Source organism: Podarcis melisellensis (genome assembly GCF_964234715.1).
Source record: "Podarcis melisellensis genome assembly, chromosome: 5".
Classification (NCBI taxonomy): domain Eukaryota; kingdom Metazoa; phylum Chordata; class Lepidosauria; order Squamata; family Lacertidae; genus Podarcis; species Podarcis melisellensis.
In genome coordinates, this window is record NC_138537.1 from 44,044,097 (window position 1) to 44,061,392 (window position 17,296).

General features: G+C 40.7%; 1 protein-coding gene and 1 long non-coding RNA gene across 3 annotated transcripts in view; one reads left to right on the forward strand and one right to left on the reverse strand.

Moving 5' to 3' along the window:
* Positions 1 to 17,296, forward strand: part of SUFU (SUFU negative regulator of hedgehog signaling) — a 68,744-nt gene that overhangs the window by 17,192 nt on the left and 34,256 nt on the right. Inside the window, exons 4-8 of one of the 2 annotated variants that reach the window (XM_081911599.1) lie at positions 6,639 to 6,781; positions 8,261 to 8,346; positions 9,729 to 9,801; positions 13,757 to 13,913; positions 14,832 to 14,943. In XM_081911599.1, coding sequence (XP_081767725.1) covers positions 6,639 to 6,781; positions 8,261 to 8,346; positions 9,729 to 9,801; positions 13,757 to 13,913; positions 14,832 to 14,943 — 571 coding nt within the window. The remainder of the gene's footprint in view (positions 1 to 6,638; positions 6,782 to 8,260; positions 8,347 to 9,728; positions 9,802 to 13,756; positions 13,914 to 14,831; positions 14,944 to 17,296) is intronic. The other variant, XM_081911600.1, reaches the window with a different exon arrangement.
* LOC309370165 lies at positions 11,291 to 13,750 on the reverse strand. Its single transcript, XR_014168460.1, has 2 exons — positions 13,271 to 13,750; positions 11,291 to 12,014 (listed from the first exon to the last, which is right to left on the reverse strand). It is a non-coding gene; the product is annotated as an uncharacterized lncRNA (long non-coding RNA).

Here is a 17,296-nt window from a genome sequence, read left to right on the forward strand (position 1 = left end):
TTGCACACTACTATAATAATGTATTTTTTAAAAAACAACAACAACTGATAGCCGAAAACCTTATTGATTTTCATGATCTAGGGAGAAAGCTGGTTTGGAGAAAGTAAGATGATAGGGCCTTCTGTGTATAGAAGAGCCCCTGCTGAGCCTCTGCTGTTGATTGCTGTTAGAATGTTGGCAACATCTAGCCATGAATACTTCACTGTTACTCTCCTCTTCCTTCTGCTCCCCAAGAATGCTGGGCTTGAGTGGCCAATTTTATTTTTTAAAAAGTGAATTATCAGGGCTATATTTAAAAGGATTATAGAAGGCCTGGACTTCATGAAACTACAAAGCTTAAGCATCTTTTAAAGTTCTGCCAGCAGATTGAAAAATAGCTGTCGTCTCTTTTATTTCAAGAATGCAAAGTACAAAGCAACTACTGATAATCTGTATTTATCCATTTTTTAAAAATCACAATTTTTATCCCTTCAGTTTATAAGCATGCCCAATCCTCATTGCACCATTAAGATTGGGGGAATGGGGAGATTTCCTTCACCAGGAAAAACAAAACTGTACTTCTGTAAATGTGTCATTTCTCACAGGCAAGCTGGTGCATGGATGCTATTTTAGTTGCATAAAGAATGACCCTTGGAGAACTAAAATCACTATGTGGAGCTCTGCTACAGAACATTGCAGTGTGTCAATGGTGTGTATGCTGAGCATCTGACTGAAGCAGGGGAAGTTAGCATCAAAGGCTGCTTTCGATTTGGCTTGCTTTGTGGAAAAAATGTTTATTTTTAGTTTCCAAACATTTTAAAAAATATAGTCAGTTTGCATGCAAGTCATTGAGTGTGAGGATTTTCCATTTAATTATTTATTAAACAAATTTATAGGTTCGTTTTGCACCCCAATTCAGATGGATTTGAGCCAAGATCATTGTGATAGTAGGCTAGGCCTACACAATTAAGAGGGTCAGCTGTATTAAAGCTGTCCCACTTTCCAGTCATTCAACAAAGACAAAATAAAGACAGCTTCTTCGAGATTTTGCAAAACTTTTATTTCATGTTCAAACTCTAAACACAGAAGTCTACACATGAACTTCATAGGACCGTGCCGCAATATCTCTGTGTTTGGAACATCTAATTGTATTTACAGTAATTTCTTCAAAGATGCATGGGTTGCAGACAATAACTCTAGGCTACCCCCAACTTCCTCTGTAAGAAAAGCAGAGAAAGAAAGTCACAAAACATTAGTATTTCTTCAGCTGCTTGTTCTTTTTATGAATAATATAATTTGTGCTATTAGTATTTTTTAAATCTTCATATGAATTTATTATAATTATGTCTATGTATACTTAGTGAAAAACAACTGTGCGAGTTTCTATGTATTTATTTCTTTAAAAATAAAAACCCTGGCAGTTCATACCATCTAAATAGAAAGGTCTTGTGCTGATTTTGGACAGTTCTCAAGTTTTAGGGAGCTACTTATTTATTCATTACTAAGGCAAAATATAAGGCTTTAACCACCAGAAAGATATATTGGGTAGGAATTAAATGTGTGGGAAAGAACCCAATCATAGCTGGCATTTTTAAAGGCCCTTTTCCCCATGGAGAAATGTGTCTGCTTTCAGATTTACAAAGTGTAGCTATTATGTTAGATAGGGGACTTCTACTCTGTAAAGCTTTGCTTGTCAGGATTATTGTATGTGCATGGAAGATGCTCCCCATTTTAGCCAATGGGTGATAATATAAAGCTTTGAGTGGAAGAAGCCCAAAACGTGGGTAGCCACAGGCAAATAGGCATGTGCATAATCTTTTCAAAACTATACTTACCCTCATTGCTTAACTACTTTAAGTGTTGAAATTCACACTTTCCACTAAAACAGTTTCATGCTTCTGTTAATTCTAGAAGATGTTTTTTGTTTGATACCATCTGTTGGCAGGATTTGACATTCTTTCAAAAATAATGTCCAGAAGTGTAATAACCAAATGGCTTGGAGTTTGAGAATGAGCAAGTGTGAGCATCAGACTTTTGCCCTTCTCCTTTTTCTCTTCTTGTTGTAGGTAATTAAAATTTGTTTACCTGTTTACTAAAAATATTTTAAACTGTCCATCTGTAAAGATAAGAGGGCAGTGTACAAAGGCCTTACAAAACAGAACATAAAAATAAAATACACTGAAAATAGCAAAGTTATCATTCAAAGCATTATTGATATGTAGGAAAGTAAAAACAAGACAAGCAGACTATAAAGCCAATTCTAAAATTTAAAAATGCCTGCAAAAACAATTAATTTTTAACCTGGAACCAAAATGATTGTAACATGGTGCCAGTCAGTGTCATGATTCACATGACACATTGAAACCATAGTTTATGAATGAGCCGTGTGCTAGGGCATGCTGCATAAAAGACTACTCTATTCTCAAGCACAGTGGGCAGGAAACAAACCAGAGGTTGTCTTGCTGTTAACCACAAGGGTTGGGTTGCATGTTAACAGCTGGCCAGTCTCTGATTTGTATGGTAGGTTAGGCTGAGAGATTGTTATCAAGATCACCCAGGGAGGGAGCTTCATGGCTGAATGGAGATTTGTACTTGGGTTTCCCCAGTCTCAGTTCGACATATGTTTTGCTTCTAGTATATCTAGCAATGTTATGAGTGGTTGACATGTGTCGCAGCAATAATTGGAGGCTTTACCTTGGACATTTTCTCTTAGTAGTAGTAGTTGCTGTGATGAGGACAGCAGCAGCTGTGGACCAGGGAAAGAGCTAAATCTTTCTTTTACATCTTCAAAAGTTGGCAGGCATGAATGATTAAACCTGGTGTATAACGCAGAAACTCTCTCTGACAGCTAAGTAGGCTGCTCCTCCTGCCCCGCCTCTGCTTCCCAACAAAATGTTAATTGGCTGAAGCAGAATCTGGTAAGCACAGTACAGACAGAAGCCCTGTTGTGCCCTACACCCTTGTTTGTGCTACTCTTTCCACATCATTGTTCCTGTGTCAAGAATTTTGTTAAGTTGTCTTCAGTTTTAGGGTCACAAGACCCTTTAGTTAGAACTGTTGAATTCACAGAAGAGAAGACGAATTATTAAACTGCTGTTTGATTAAAATCTTGCTTTAGAACTTGTGTTTTGTCACTAAACTCAAGTTGCATAGTAAGAGTCCTCTAGATTGTAACTTCATCTTAGTATTGTTGGGACTGCCATAGAAAGACTGATCTTGCATGACACTGTATGGTGAGTTAAGGCCTGGCTTTCAAGCTTTAACGTTGGGTTTACTGGCTCTAGGGGATTTGAATTGGCCTTCATATCATTTTTCACATGGGTGGTTTTCTGTAGTTTAATTGAGCAGTCACTGTGAATTTTGTGGTTTGTGTGGGGAAGAGAGACATTTTTAAAGTAGTCTACACCCGAATGGACACAAACAGGTGGGTCTCCAGCAGAGACATTAGCATTTGAAAACCAGCTCCAAATGGCTAGGATTTCCCAGGAAAAGGAGTCTGGGCAGCAAAAAAATGCGGGGATCCATCAGCATAGAATTGAGTGAGCATTTGACATGCAGAATATTGTGACAGAAAGACAGGCTTCAAGAATGAATGCCTTTGTAGCTTTGTTCATTTTGGAGAACTGTGACTGTGAGGCCTTCATCATTAAAACATTTAGTTAATCAGCAGAATCTAGGATGATCCATCTGACCTGGGAAGTATTAGGAATTGAAATTTAAGTTGGACTGTTAAGTTTATTTAATGGTGTAGAACAACCACTTCTAGTTCTTCTTCCACTAAAGTCTTTAAATGCATATGGAGTCCATTTTACACTGACTTTTAAACAACTAGTAAGTTCTTTTTTTCCACACTATGCAACAGGTGTAACTGAACAGTTTATCATATTTAGTGTTAAGCAATTCTTATCTGATACTTTTCCTTATCTGCCAGTTAATGGAGAGGCATTTCCTTTATACTCATGTCAGCACTTATGTTCCCCACACCCAACCCTTTGGCCAAATTGTTGTAGCTTGGTGATTATACAATGAGGCTGTTCTGGGAAACTGCAAAGGGTTTCCATTGGGGTGAAGGCATTTTCTGATCCAATCCTATGGACATCTTAAGTAGACTTGAAAATCTACCTAACTATTTTGCTCATTATTTTCTCCTTACTCTTATGGGCTACAGTGCAGTACAAATAAATGTCCCTGCCTTTGTGGGTTTTAGTGCAGTGTTACTTTCTGCTTATGTGTGGCTCTTTTGTTTATCTAAGCTGTAATGTTGTAAAATGTTCTCTGCTCAGAATCTGGGTGCTCCCCATACTCTACAATTGTATTTCCATCATCAGGATAATGTTGATATTGAGCAAACTGTCACAATTTTGGTTTAAGGTTTCTTAAATTCCGAATACATTTTAAACCTCAATTCAGACTTCTATAGTCAAGGTTGGGAATCCTGGGTAGCTTGCTTTTTTTTTTTTTAAGGAAAAAGTCAAATTCACCTTTTTTTAAAAATGTAGAACTAAATTTATGCCTAAATTAACAGTGAGGACATCTGGTGGATGATCAGAGTTACCACAAGAGGCTAAGTAGATTCAGTCTTTTAAGCTGTCAACTGAACAGAATTTGTCTGAACCTTTTCTGGTCACCAATTCATTAATGCTTGCTGAAATGATAGATCCATACAAGATGTGTTCATTTGTACTGAATATAGTGATGTGTGAACTTCAGAAATGCAATAAAAGCATCAGTTGCAGAACACATTTTTAAAAAACCCTCTGCTTTTTTAAAGAGTTCTTGCTGTCTTGTTTTGCATTTGTAAACCTCCTTTCTGGGATTTATGTGCATTCTTGCACTGCCTTGGGAATTTGTAGTGCAGGGAAGGTTGGTGAGCTAATGAGCTTTCCTGGCCAACTGATATCTCATAGACTATGTGAGCCTAGAGCCTAGTTAGTATGATGAATCTAGATGTCACAGGTTCATAGTCAATAGATAAACTTGAAATAATCTTAGTTTACATTTCAAGCAAGAGGAAGAATTTCACGTCAAGGGAGCTCTCCATGAAATATACGTAGGCATTCTAGACTGGGAATGTTTCTATTCAAAGCTCATTCATTTGTCATGATCATGAGAATTTTCTAAAGAGCATCTTGGTATGGTGGGTCTCCTTTTAATCTACTGATAAAAGGTGCTAGAATGAAAAGAAGATTGGTATCATTGCAGAAGTGCATGGCTGTTAATTCAAGGTGTGAATGTTACAATTTTAGGCCTGTTGAGAAGAAGGATCATCCATAAACAAACACTTCCCGCAGATCAGTTTATATGATAATAGAGGAATGCTAGTCTTGATGCATATTACATCATGCCATTGAGTGGGAGCAACTGAAGTGCACCATGCACATTTTGTGTGTATGAGGAGTATAAGATTAGGAATACCAGATGTCTGAACCAAGCAAGCTATAATGTGTTAATGGGATGAGCTCCACCTTACCTTCATTCCTGAAGTGTTGTCTGATTTAGAAAGCTCGATCTGCTGTGCCGACTCTCACTGTGACCATTTACGATCTGGTAAGAAGAAAGAAAATGATCAGTTCCTTACTTAAATAATCTTTCAGACTTCATTATCATATGGTATCTCTCCATAGCGAGAAAAATAGTGCAGATCATGTACTTGTCACCTCTTCTATTTCCCAAATGGGAAAGTAACTTCAAACAGGCTGTAAGGCTGGTTTTCATGATTGCATTTCAGTGGATTTGCTGCAGCTGGTATTTAAAGATTTGTTCCTGAGAAAGTAGATTCTAACCTCTTTTTTCCACTTGACTTCACTGCTAATGTTGAGCAGTTTAAATATAAAAAATAAAATTGAGTGGGGAAGCTGATCATTTATGAAATGTGTGTTAAACCAGCATTTCAACAGCTGTGGTTCACCTGGAACCCCATTCTCCAGCCAAATTCCAGGAGCCGATGCATCAAGAAGACAGAGCCAACAAAAAAGCTGTGTTGTAGTTTGCTGTTCTTCTCCATGCTTTCAAACCTCCTGTTACCAAGCACTACGTTATGTTTGTGAGGCCAGTGTACACTATCCATATGTAGTCCAGACTACAGTTGACTTGAAATAACTATGCTTTATTCAGCTGGTTGAATGGAGCTGCAATTTGTATGTTAAATTAGAAGAATTTACTACATACTGCTTAATATAGAACTGGGGCCACAGTCAGTCCCTGTGGCTCATGTGGGTCATTAGGTGATATGGGGGAGGCAAATCTCCGTGGCAGTCTGGAGCCAGAATCAGGCCTAATGCAACCATGTGATGGCAGTGGGGTCTGGTTTGGTGCATGTGTACAATCGCAGGTTGTTATGTACATTAACCACTCATCTTACATGAACCCCAACATACAGATTCCCTGTACATATGCAAGAGCTACTTGCCTTTCTATAATGTTGGTATTAACAAGTTGATGCACCAAATTATCAGCATAGCTTTATCAAGCAGTTTCTCTCCTTTTTTTGTTTTTTGTACTATATCAGCACAGATGATGGGTAACAGTAATAGGAAAAAATATATATCTTGTTTTGTGAGGATGTTTCCTCAGTGTTGTTAAAGCTTTTTGTGCAGTCGTCTTTTTTTTAAGCAGCTAGAAATATGTATTCATTGCTCATATTTCTCTTTCCCCACCAGAAAATACATTTTGTAGTGGTGATCATGTATCGTGGCATAGTCCGTTAGACAACAGTGAGTCGAGGATCCAACATATGCTGCTGACTGAAGATCCACAAATGCAGCCAGTTCAAACACCATTTGGGGTGGTGACTTTTCTTCAGGTATGGTAACAGAATCAATATTCAGGGCATTCATTTAAGGAGCTAATAACTGAAATGAACAATGGAGTTTTCTTTGAAATGAGATTGTGGTAACTATGGGGTACTTAAAAGCAGGTGCAGGTTTGGCATGGGTGAAGGCAAAACTAGATCTTTTCCATCATCCATTATGGTAATATTGCATGTCACTTCAATAATATTTTTCAAATGTCAGGGTTTTTTTTATTGCTATGTGTATCTAATATGATACTGAGCCTTTTCAGCTGTGAAAAGCTTTCCAGTACCCTGAGTAAATTCTGCATATTTTCATGTTCTTGTCAACTTAATTGGATGGAGTGCTTTCATTCATGGAATGCAAATTCTTGGATTCTGATTTCCTTATGTACATAGTATTTTTTTAAATAAACCAACAATCTTAGTTGAAATACTTTTCTGGTTTAGTGTTTAGTGTTGGTGTCCATCTTATACCTAAGCCTAATATACCAGTTACTAGGAGGTTTTGTAAGTATTCTGAGAGTATTAATAGCAGCTTAAAAGTGAAGAACTGCGAATACATAAATCTGGGTTTAAACAGATTAAAGCTGGGAGAATCAATATCCCAGACTTTTTGCAAAATACTACTACTACAGTTGCTTATTCATAGGCCTTAATGGGGCAGCGAGAAAACTTGTACCATGATATAGTCAGCAATATCTATTTTTTACATACAAAAAGTATATTCCAACTGGTATTGAAATATTGTAGCTAACTTAGCAGTTATTGTGTGTTTAAAGGTTTGTTTGTTTTTTGGTCTTGATTTCTGAGGCAGCTGGTGATATTTACTGATCTGGCATAGCTTGGTATGTTGCAATGGTAGCAAACGTGTTTAACCTCAGAATGATGTATTGGCTTCCACTGTAGCAATGAACAGATCGCTCTGTATACAGTTGGCTGTGTGTATTATTCCAAACAAGATCTAGGCTTTGCAGATGCAAGGTTGTTGCTTCATCTCTATGGTTCTGTTGAGGAGCTCAACATGTGAAAACAAATATGAAGGATTTGACTATAGTATGACATGATATTTGAATCAGGAAAGCTATGGTCAATACTAATCTAGCCGCCCCAGGTACAAATCCATATTATGGAATTAGCACTCATCATAAGATACCCAATCAGGGATCACAGAATCACAGAATTGTAGAGTTGGAAGGGAACAATGAGGATCACCTAGTCCAGCCCCCTGCAGTGCAGGAATCTTTCGTCCAGCATACGACTCAAACCCATGATTCTGAGATTAAGAGTCTCATGCTCTACCAACTGTGATATCCTTCATAGTAAATCTAGTTCATGCTAAATAAAATCTAGATGAAACGTGATGGAGGAGGGATTTCTCAAAAAAGAGTGTATAGCCAGAGTCTCAAGCCTTGGATGTGGTACTCCAATGTAGAACCTGATCCTAATATATGTTACAAGTGTGTACCCCCCCTTTAACCCCTTTTCCAGATTGTTGGCGTCTGTACAGAGGAGCTTCATGCAGCACAGCAGTGGAATGGACAGGGTATATTGGAACTGCTTCGGACTGTTCCTGTGTAAGTACAGCATTGCCAGCTGACTAAAAACAGTATTATAAATATTCTTTAAAGAAATATTGCCTGATAAAGATGAATGCAATCATAAAAGCTTATAAATTCTACACCTGGAATAAATTATGTAGTTTGGGATATCTGCATATACATTGACATGGTTTATTCTGATGTCAAAGCTCAATTTGAATTTTTCAGTCTTTTTGCTCAAAGTTTGTGGAACCTTTTTCAGATAAGTAGCTATACCCCTCATAGAAAACTTTGGGTGTGGGGGTGCGTGCTGGAGACAAAAGTGGGCAGGTTAAGAGGCATGGACAGAGAATACCTCTCTACATTTTGTGAGATACATTCCATCCACATCAAAGTTAAGAGGTTTCTTCACTGTCCCACCCACATCTCTCCCACTTCCATCCAGGCCAAGTAAGAAGCACTAGTACAGTTTAAGGATACTTTCCATCCAGGCAAAAGCCCTTAAGGTTTGTGTGGAGCAGAACTGGTGGGGTTATGACCTTGAGAGACACATGGCTTAGTTGGGAGCTTCTGAGGGCCAAATGCAGAAACCCGAAGATCTGCATTTGGGCCCCAAATATGAGGTTCTCCACCTCTGCTTGGGAATGTTCAAATATCTTTTATTTTAGAAATTAAATTAATCTAGAAATGCATATTTGACCATTTGCTTTTTCTGTATTTAAAATTCCATTATCAATTTTTAACCTTTTGCCCTAGAAAAGTATTTAAGTGCTCGGGCTCTTATTTAATACAAGCCCTCCACCCTTAAACATGAATTACAGAATTTCCACTTCTAGGAACGAAAGCTGTGGAACAAAGAAGCTCAATATGAGTATTATCTGAAGAAAACTGGTTTGTCATCTGTCTTGTACAGTTTAATTCTAGAGAATGCTGACAGTACAAGGATTGCATGACTTTTGAGGTCCTTTCCAATTCTGTACTTTTATCTTTGGACATGAATAATCTTTTTGCTAATTGTTCTCTGCTTTCGAATTGAGGGGCCATTTATATGCAGGAAGGGTAAGTCCAGTCCATGAAGATCCCTGTCTCTCTTTGATGTTACAACCATTTTTACCCTCTTGCTGTGAGATATTGCAGTCATACGGAAAATTGGGGTCTGTTTTCTTCATGATAAATGGGGAAACAGTACAGATTACCATCCTGTAGTTATATTGTCCATTTTCTGTAGTTGAATTAGAGGCTTAACAATAATCCAACATCTAAAATGGACAGGTAGAAGTTCTAATTATTCATCCAGAACCCCAAATTTATCCCTCCTTTCTGTCCCTTATTGCATTTGCACTAAAATCATTGGAGACCTAGAAGCTTTGGAGCAATGGTAGTACAGTCACTTTTTTTTGTTTTTTTTTTGTTTATAGAGCAGGAGGCCCATGGTTGATAACAGACATGCGACGTGGAGAGACCATATTTGAAATAGATCCACACCTGCAAGTATGTAACTACTCAATCTGGTCCTAGATGACAGTAGGGCATTGCTTTCTTAGTCATGAGGAACAGCTACCTTCTGATAACTGAATGTGCTCAGGATAGACTTGTTGATTACTGTCAGAAGCTGCTGGGACTCAACCTGGGTATCTTTGGAATACCGTTTCCTAGAGGCAATGGTTGTAGATCACTGATTACCTGATCAAAGTGTGATTGGCTTCACTGAGTGTCCCTGAACTCATTTCAACAGCTTAATATAGGCAACTGGGCCACAAGCAGCTCGGTCTCCTACCCTACTGAACCTCTATTTTCCCTGCCCTGTCTGTTTTCTATTGCACATGTGCTTTGGAGAGGGTGGGAATGAATGGGGAAGTCACTTGCTACATGCAATTTTCTCTGCAAGTTTACAAGGTACAACAATGACAGAGTAGGGTTCCTGTGCCTTTTAACAGTTGTGCAGAAATTTAGCACATGTAATTATGAAGAATTTTATATACTAACCTTCACCAGAAGGACATAATAACCAACGCAGCATACTCTGGTTCTCTTCAGATCATATTGAACAACACAGCAACCATACAGTACAAAAAGCTGAAAAGCAATTACCTCTGTACAGCTCTTAATAAAGCACAATGTCAAACTGTTCATAAATACATTTAATACAGAATTTTGTTGCTGTAGTAGGAGAAGCTTACATTTCCAAATTTGGCATTAAAAATGGCGAAACACTGCATGTGTGAGTCTGGTAGGCCAAAGTGAAATTTTCTTTCACCATGCCAAAGAGCTAAGCATATTTGATTGGTGCAGCAGAGAAATAAGTTTCTTAAATGTAGTTCCATTAGAGTTGAGTGTATATGTTTGCATGTGAAAAGAAAATTTGAATAAATATTTTCTCCTTGGTTTTTGCATTAAACTGCTGCAGTTGCTTCTCCTTGTAAGGCTCCCTTCACTGCTATATTTAGCTTAACAGCATCATCTGGTGGTGAATTTTAGAAGCTGACACAAGTAATATTCCTAAGTTGCTCTGTCTACAGTTTGAATTTCTGGTTTGCATGTAATGCAGGAATACTATGTTCAGAACTTTTCATTCAGATATTCAGATTTAACCTTGTAGAATCACTATGAGGTTGATTCTTCGACAGTCAGGCACTGTTCAAAGGGGGAAATTTGATAATCACAAGTGACGCGTGTCGGGAGGATGTATTGAGGATTCATTGAAACCTATTCTTGATGTAACAACTTTTTGCAAAATTTAGTTTTGATGAATTAAAAGCTGTGGCTCACATTTCCTTTCCTTCAGCACAATGTGGGACAGTATAAAAGCCCTTCATTTCTCAAGTGCTGACTGCCAATAAAATGTAGAATGGGGATCTCCAATTTTCCATTTGCAAACTAGAGACCCTACCTTGGGTTCCAAACACACACCACCAAGTGCTCACATGGCAACCATACAAAGGCATACACAATCCCATCTCCCCCCTGCAATTAGTTTGGGGGGGGGAGTGTTTCAGCCTGTGATATTCCTGGAGAGTTCAGCTGGGGAGGTAAGAGTTAACTGTGGCTCCTCAGCTAGGAGATCACACACGCACAGTTTTCTCCACCCCATAAATTACATTGGGGGACAGAGGGACATGTAAAGCCTAATTACAGTGGGGAGTGTGTGGATGTTTTGGTGGGGAGGTCACAGCTGCTTGGATGGGGGGCGGGGAAGGAAAGAGTAATCCTTCCCTTCTCCAGCAGTGACAACTTCAGACTTTGCCCCTCCTTTGGAATTAGACTTCAAAGAAGCCTTTTATTATAGCCAATAGAAGGCTTCCTTGAATCTTAATCGTGGTGAGGGGGGTGGTTTCAGGGTGAGGTTCACTCCAAAGAAGGATTAACCCTTTCCTCCCCAGCTGTGACCCTCAAAGTCGCCCTCCCCTGCTGTAATTAGCCTTGGAAAAAGTCTTCTAATGGCCACACTAGAAGGCTTTTCATTATAAGTTGTATAAATATAGAGTTTTAATATTCCATATTTTGATATTCCAGAATGGATTTGCATTGATATTTGAAATGTGTTTATATGGAATTCATTGATTTGTAGAAATGTATGGACACTTAGGTTATCATTCCAGTTTAAAAAGTTTTTTTAATGAGGCATAAGAGTGAGTAATTGAACTATATTTTTGCTTCTGAAATAATGTTTTGCCTGTCTGGGATTTTGACTATAACGATTTCTACTTACCGTATTTTTCGCACCATAGGACGCACTTTTTCCCTCCTAAAAAGCAAGGGAAAATGTGTGTGCGTCCTATGGAGCGAATGCAGGCTTTCGCTGAAGCCTGGAGAGCGAGAGGGGTCGGTGCGCACCGACCCCTCTCGCTCTCCAGGCTTCAGGAAGCTATCCGCTAGGAGTGGGAGACCCAGCTCTCCCACCGCTAGCGGAGTGCTGCATTAATCCCGAAGCTTGGGGCGTGCGGAGCTCAGCGCGCCCCAAGCTTCTGGGTGCCGGCAAGGTCTCCGCTAGCCCTGGGAGAGCCCCGCGACGTCGCCCGGCTCTCCCAGGGCTAGCGGACCACTGCGCTAATCCAGAAGCTTGGGGCGTGCGGAGCTCAGCGCGCCCCAAGCTTCTGGGTGCCGGCAAGGTCTCCGCTAGCCCTGGGAGAGCCCCGCGACGTCGCGCGGCTCTCCCAGGGCTAGCGGACCACTGCGCTAATCCAGAAGCTTGGGGCGTGCGGAGCTCAGCGCGCCCCAAGCTTCTGGGTGCTGGCAAGGTCTCCGCTAGCCCTGGGAGAGCCCCGCGTCGCGCGGCTCTCCCAGGGCTAGCGGACCACTGCGCTAATCCAGAAGCTTGGGGCGTGCGGAGCTCAGCGCGCCCCAAGCTTCTGGGTGCCGGCAAGGTCTCCGCTAGCCCTGGGAGAGCCCCGCGACGTCGCCCGGCTCTCGCAGGGCTAGCGGACCACTGCGCTAATCCAGAAGCTTGGGGCGTGCGGAGCTCAGCGCGCCCCAAGCTTCTGGGTGCCGGCAAGGTCTCCGCTAGCCCTGGGAGAGCCCCGCGACGTCGCGCGGCTCTCCCAGGGCTAGCGGACCACTGCGCTAATCCAGAGGCTTGGGGCGTGCGGAGCTCAGCGCGCCCCAAGCTTCTGGGTGCTGGCAAGGTCTCCGCTAGCCCTGGGAGAGCCCCGCGACGTCGCCCGGCTCTCCCAGGGCTAGCGGACCACTGCGCTAATCCAAGCTGCGGATAGCAGCCTGCCGCCCAGCGCGAGGGACGCCCTGAAGCAGAGCGCCCCGCGCGCTAGGCAGACATCAGCCAGCCCCACAAGCTCGGGGGACAGCAGGGAGGCGCAGCGCCACTATCCCGCTGTTCCTCGACCTGGTTCGGTTTCCCTGACCTGCTTTTGGGGGGGAAATAAAGGGAAAAATTTTTTCCTTTATTTCCCCCCCAAAAAACTAGGCGCGTCCTATGGTCCGGTGCGTCCAATCGTGCGAAAAATACGGTACCTTTGTCTTAGATAATAATGACTGAGCCACAGAAAAAGACTCAGTGTTGAAATGTGTCTGGCTGTTTTGTTTTTAGAAGCCCTTGTTTTTAATTGGCAGTGGCTTGTAAGTGAAAAAGAAGTGCTTATATTTATATTCATTTATACTGTTCATTTTATCTTATGGAATATTAAAAATCTATTTTTATACAGTTTAGAATTGAATGTTTTCCCTTTAACTCTGTTAAGTTGCATTTTTGTCAAGGGTAGTGGAATCTTTTTTCCTTTGTTTTCACCAGAAGGCTGCTTTGAAGCCTAATTTCAAGGAGCCGGGGTGGGGGGTGGGATGACAAGGCAGGAGTTTGAAGACTTGTGGGCATCCACAGGCTCTGTGTTGGTGAACCACAATCTAGGAAAACATACTCCATGAGGTTGTAGTTCCTGTAGTGGCACAGGTGGGATTTTGGCTTCAAAAGACTTGGCTGTTTTGGATCTTTTTTAAGCAGGACAGAGTTGATAAAGGGATTGAGACAGACGGTTCGAACCTGAGTGGTGTCAGTGCTAAGTGTGCCTGGGATGATCTTAGCCGGCCGCCAGAGGATGACGAAGACAGTAGAAGTATCTGCATTGGCACACATCCCCGACGATTGTCTGGGAAAGGTAAGAGGGAACCCGGAAAGCCACTCAGAAGGTTGTTTTCTCGGCACCACAGCTAAGTTGGATGGAGTTCTCACACTGCTGTGTTTCTAAATAGGTACAATTTGTTTACAACTTGAATTACTTGCAGTATTCCTCCATTACAACCTTGATCTTTTGTTTTCATCCGATGTCAGCATACAAAAAATATAATGTTTTTGGACTATTACAAGAAGATAGTTCCCTATTTTTAAAAATTCTTTTTACAAGTCACATACTTGATAATCACAGGTATTTTTAAAAGTGGTAGAAGGCATGGCTAAAAGTATGAAATTGGGAGGCTGTATTGCATCGAGTTATGTATTAAAACAGGAAACCAGATATTTGGTGTGCTTTATGAGGTCTTCATTAAATTTAATATGATTATTTTATGAGCAAAGTTGCTTCGTATGGATCTTGAATTTTTTGTTATATCAAGTTAAATTCAAAGCCCAAAACTCAAGGTTTAGCTCTCCCAACCCTCTCAATTTTTGCTCATTTATTTATAGCAAACCTGAATCACTTTGTACTTTGTGTGCTGCTCTGCAGTTAGTGTCGGTTCTGTGGTGTTTCATCTCCCCCCACCCCGCAACTACTCTCTTTTAAAACAAACAAAAATACATTTAACTTCTTCTTCTATAGCTTCTGATTGTGCTTTGGAGGGTAAGCACCATGAATAACAACAGCAACAGTAAATTTACACAAACATACGCACACACCCCTGACTGGGTTGCTCAGCCACTCGGCGGCTCCCAAATCAGCCAAGAATAGTTTGTCTTAGTGCAGGACAGGAAGGAAGCCATATGAGTGGGGAAACGTGTGAAGTTTGTTTCTAATCTTCCGTCCATGCTCTGGAGGACCATCTGAACTGAACCTGACTCAGTTTTTTAACTATTGTTTCAGATACAGAGCAAATCCGGGAGACTCTGCGAAGGGGACTTGAGATTAACAGCAAGCCTGTTCTGCCCCCAATTAACCATCAGAGACAGAATGGACTGAATAATGACAGAGCTCCGTAAGTTTAGTCTTGTGTTTGGGTCCTGAGGTGGTGGAAGATGTGTCTAATTTGGCTTAGCCTTGGGAAAATAATGGAAGGAAAGACTGGCTTCATGTTTCTAACCTGGTGATAGCTCTTTATGCAATACTTCTGGATGGCTCACAATCTAAAAGACAGAAATTGAAAAGGGAGAATGCAACATAAAGGTAGGCTTGTGTTTTAGAGCAGGTTCAGAATTTATAGACAGATGACCAAGAATTACACAGTGAGGACCTCTGATAGTTAAGTCATCCATGGTGTTACCAGACTGACAAAGCAGATGACATAAGCAAAGAGGATGATGGCCAGATAGGAACATAGATACTAATGGGTTAAATAAACGGGGCTCTGCAAAACAGGCCTAAGTGATCTTATCAGTGGGTGGGCAGAACATAAGCATGGCAATTAACTGATATTGTTATGAAATTAATTGATATTGCTATAATTTGGCTATTATTGGGGGAATATTGATAAACTAATAAGCTTAATTGCAAAAAAAGAACATAAGCATGACTACTTATGGACTGCAAGCGAGTAAGTAAATGTGGAGGCCTGTCACTGATACTTGGGGTATTTTATGTTTCTCCTGCTTGCCATCCAGTTTATAGTAGAGCCTTCTTGGAAGCATATGTTCATCCTTCCCTTCATTTGAAGGCCTTTTGCACTTCACACATGAGATTATGACCAGTGCATTAGTAGCAATAAAGAAGAGCATTGTACTCTGAAATTTGTTTGTATAACTATTATACACTGCTTTTTTTGGATGTTTTTCCTTTGTACTCTCTTTTGTGGTAGTAACGAGGAGCAGAATTTGTTCTCAAAGGTGATTCTTAGCACTGTCAGTGTCTGCTATCTGTAGATGACACAAAGGGGTGAATTATTTTTAAAAAACTCTGTCTTTCCAAGGGCAAGATCTCATCTTCTACATTTGCTATTCAGTATACCTTGGAGAGGATTACATTGTTGAATCTTGTTAAAAGTCTGTGAAAAAGCATAGCCAACTCGGACTTCCCATGAGAGACAGAGCCTTAGTAACTTTATCTGTAAGCACTGCATCCTGGCCAGCCATTCGTAAGGGTATCAGCTTAATTACATCCTTCTAGTGTGGGAATCCATTACTTGGAACATTGTGTCCATCCAGTTCAGAACCAGTTGCTCTTTATAGAGTTCTAACAGAGTCTTCTTAATCATCTTGACAGAGACCAGGACATTGCAAGGATTGTCAGAATCTCTTCCTTCTGCAGGAGTCAGAAACACTTTTGTTCAAGAGTGAGAGAACGGTTCCCCTTGGGGAGGAGAGCAAGGGATTGTTCTTACTAATTTGCAGTTCCCAAGATAGGCAGATGGTTGCCCTCCAGTATTAGATCTTTTGTTGTTGAACATGTTTTGGCCGCAGAGAACTCCATATGCCTTGTTTGCTAGAAATCCTGCTCCACTGAGCAGTTTGTGCCCTTGGACCTGAAAGACATATATCTTCATATTTCATCTTACGCATGGCATTGATGGTTTTTTAAAAAGTGCATGAATAGGGATGCGTAGTGCCCTGTTTGAGGCAGCACCAACATCAACAATTCTGCTATCCTTGGGTTGTAGCAAATTATAGTCTTACCCATTGTAAACCTGTTGAAAATAATGAGCATGGCTAACTTTGATCCATTAATTTAATTGCCCTACTCTGAGTAAAATTTAGTTGGCTACACTAAGTGTTCTATTCCTTGCAGGAATAACTTGTGGACTTCTGTGTGCTGAACTTGAGATACACAAGCCAGAAAATCCATCTGGAACCAGTGCAAATGATCCATTGCCAATTTGCTACTTGATTCCTGATTTAGCGGTACATTTCCTTTATTGTAGGGCTTTGTCCCTTCAAAGGAATATCAGAAGTATATATAGCTTGCCTCTACTTGCCTGCCCCAGCTTGCTCTAACCACACATCCCTAAACACGTCTGCAGATGGCTTCTCTGTTCAGGGAATAAAATATTCCTGAACACAAATGACTGAGGCTTTACATGTGCTAGGGAGACACTTTCCCACTGCATCCCTGCCTGTTCTTTCAGAGGATAAGCTGCTGTCCATCTGGTAGAGCTGACTCAGAAACTAGCTCACTTATTAAAATACACAGGAGTGTAGCATGAGTAGCTTTGCCTTGTTTTAGTCCAGTGCCCTCGTGTAAGGCATACAGGGAACAACAGAGAGAAGAACGCAAATGGAGTTTTATTGAGAGAGTGTAACAAAATGGCAATTTAATGATTAACAATAAAAGCTATCCCTGAGACAGTGGGGATGTCAGCAAAACGAACGAGAAACACATACTTCAGTGTTTCCTAGAGA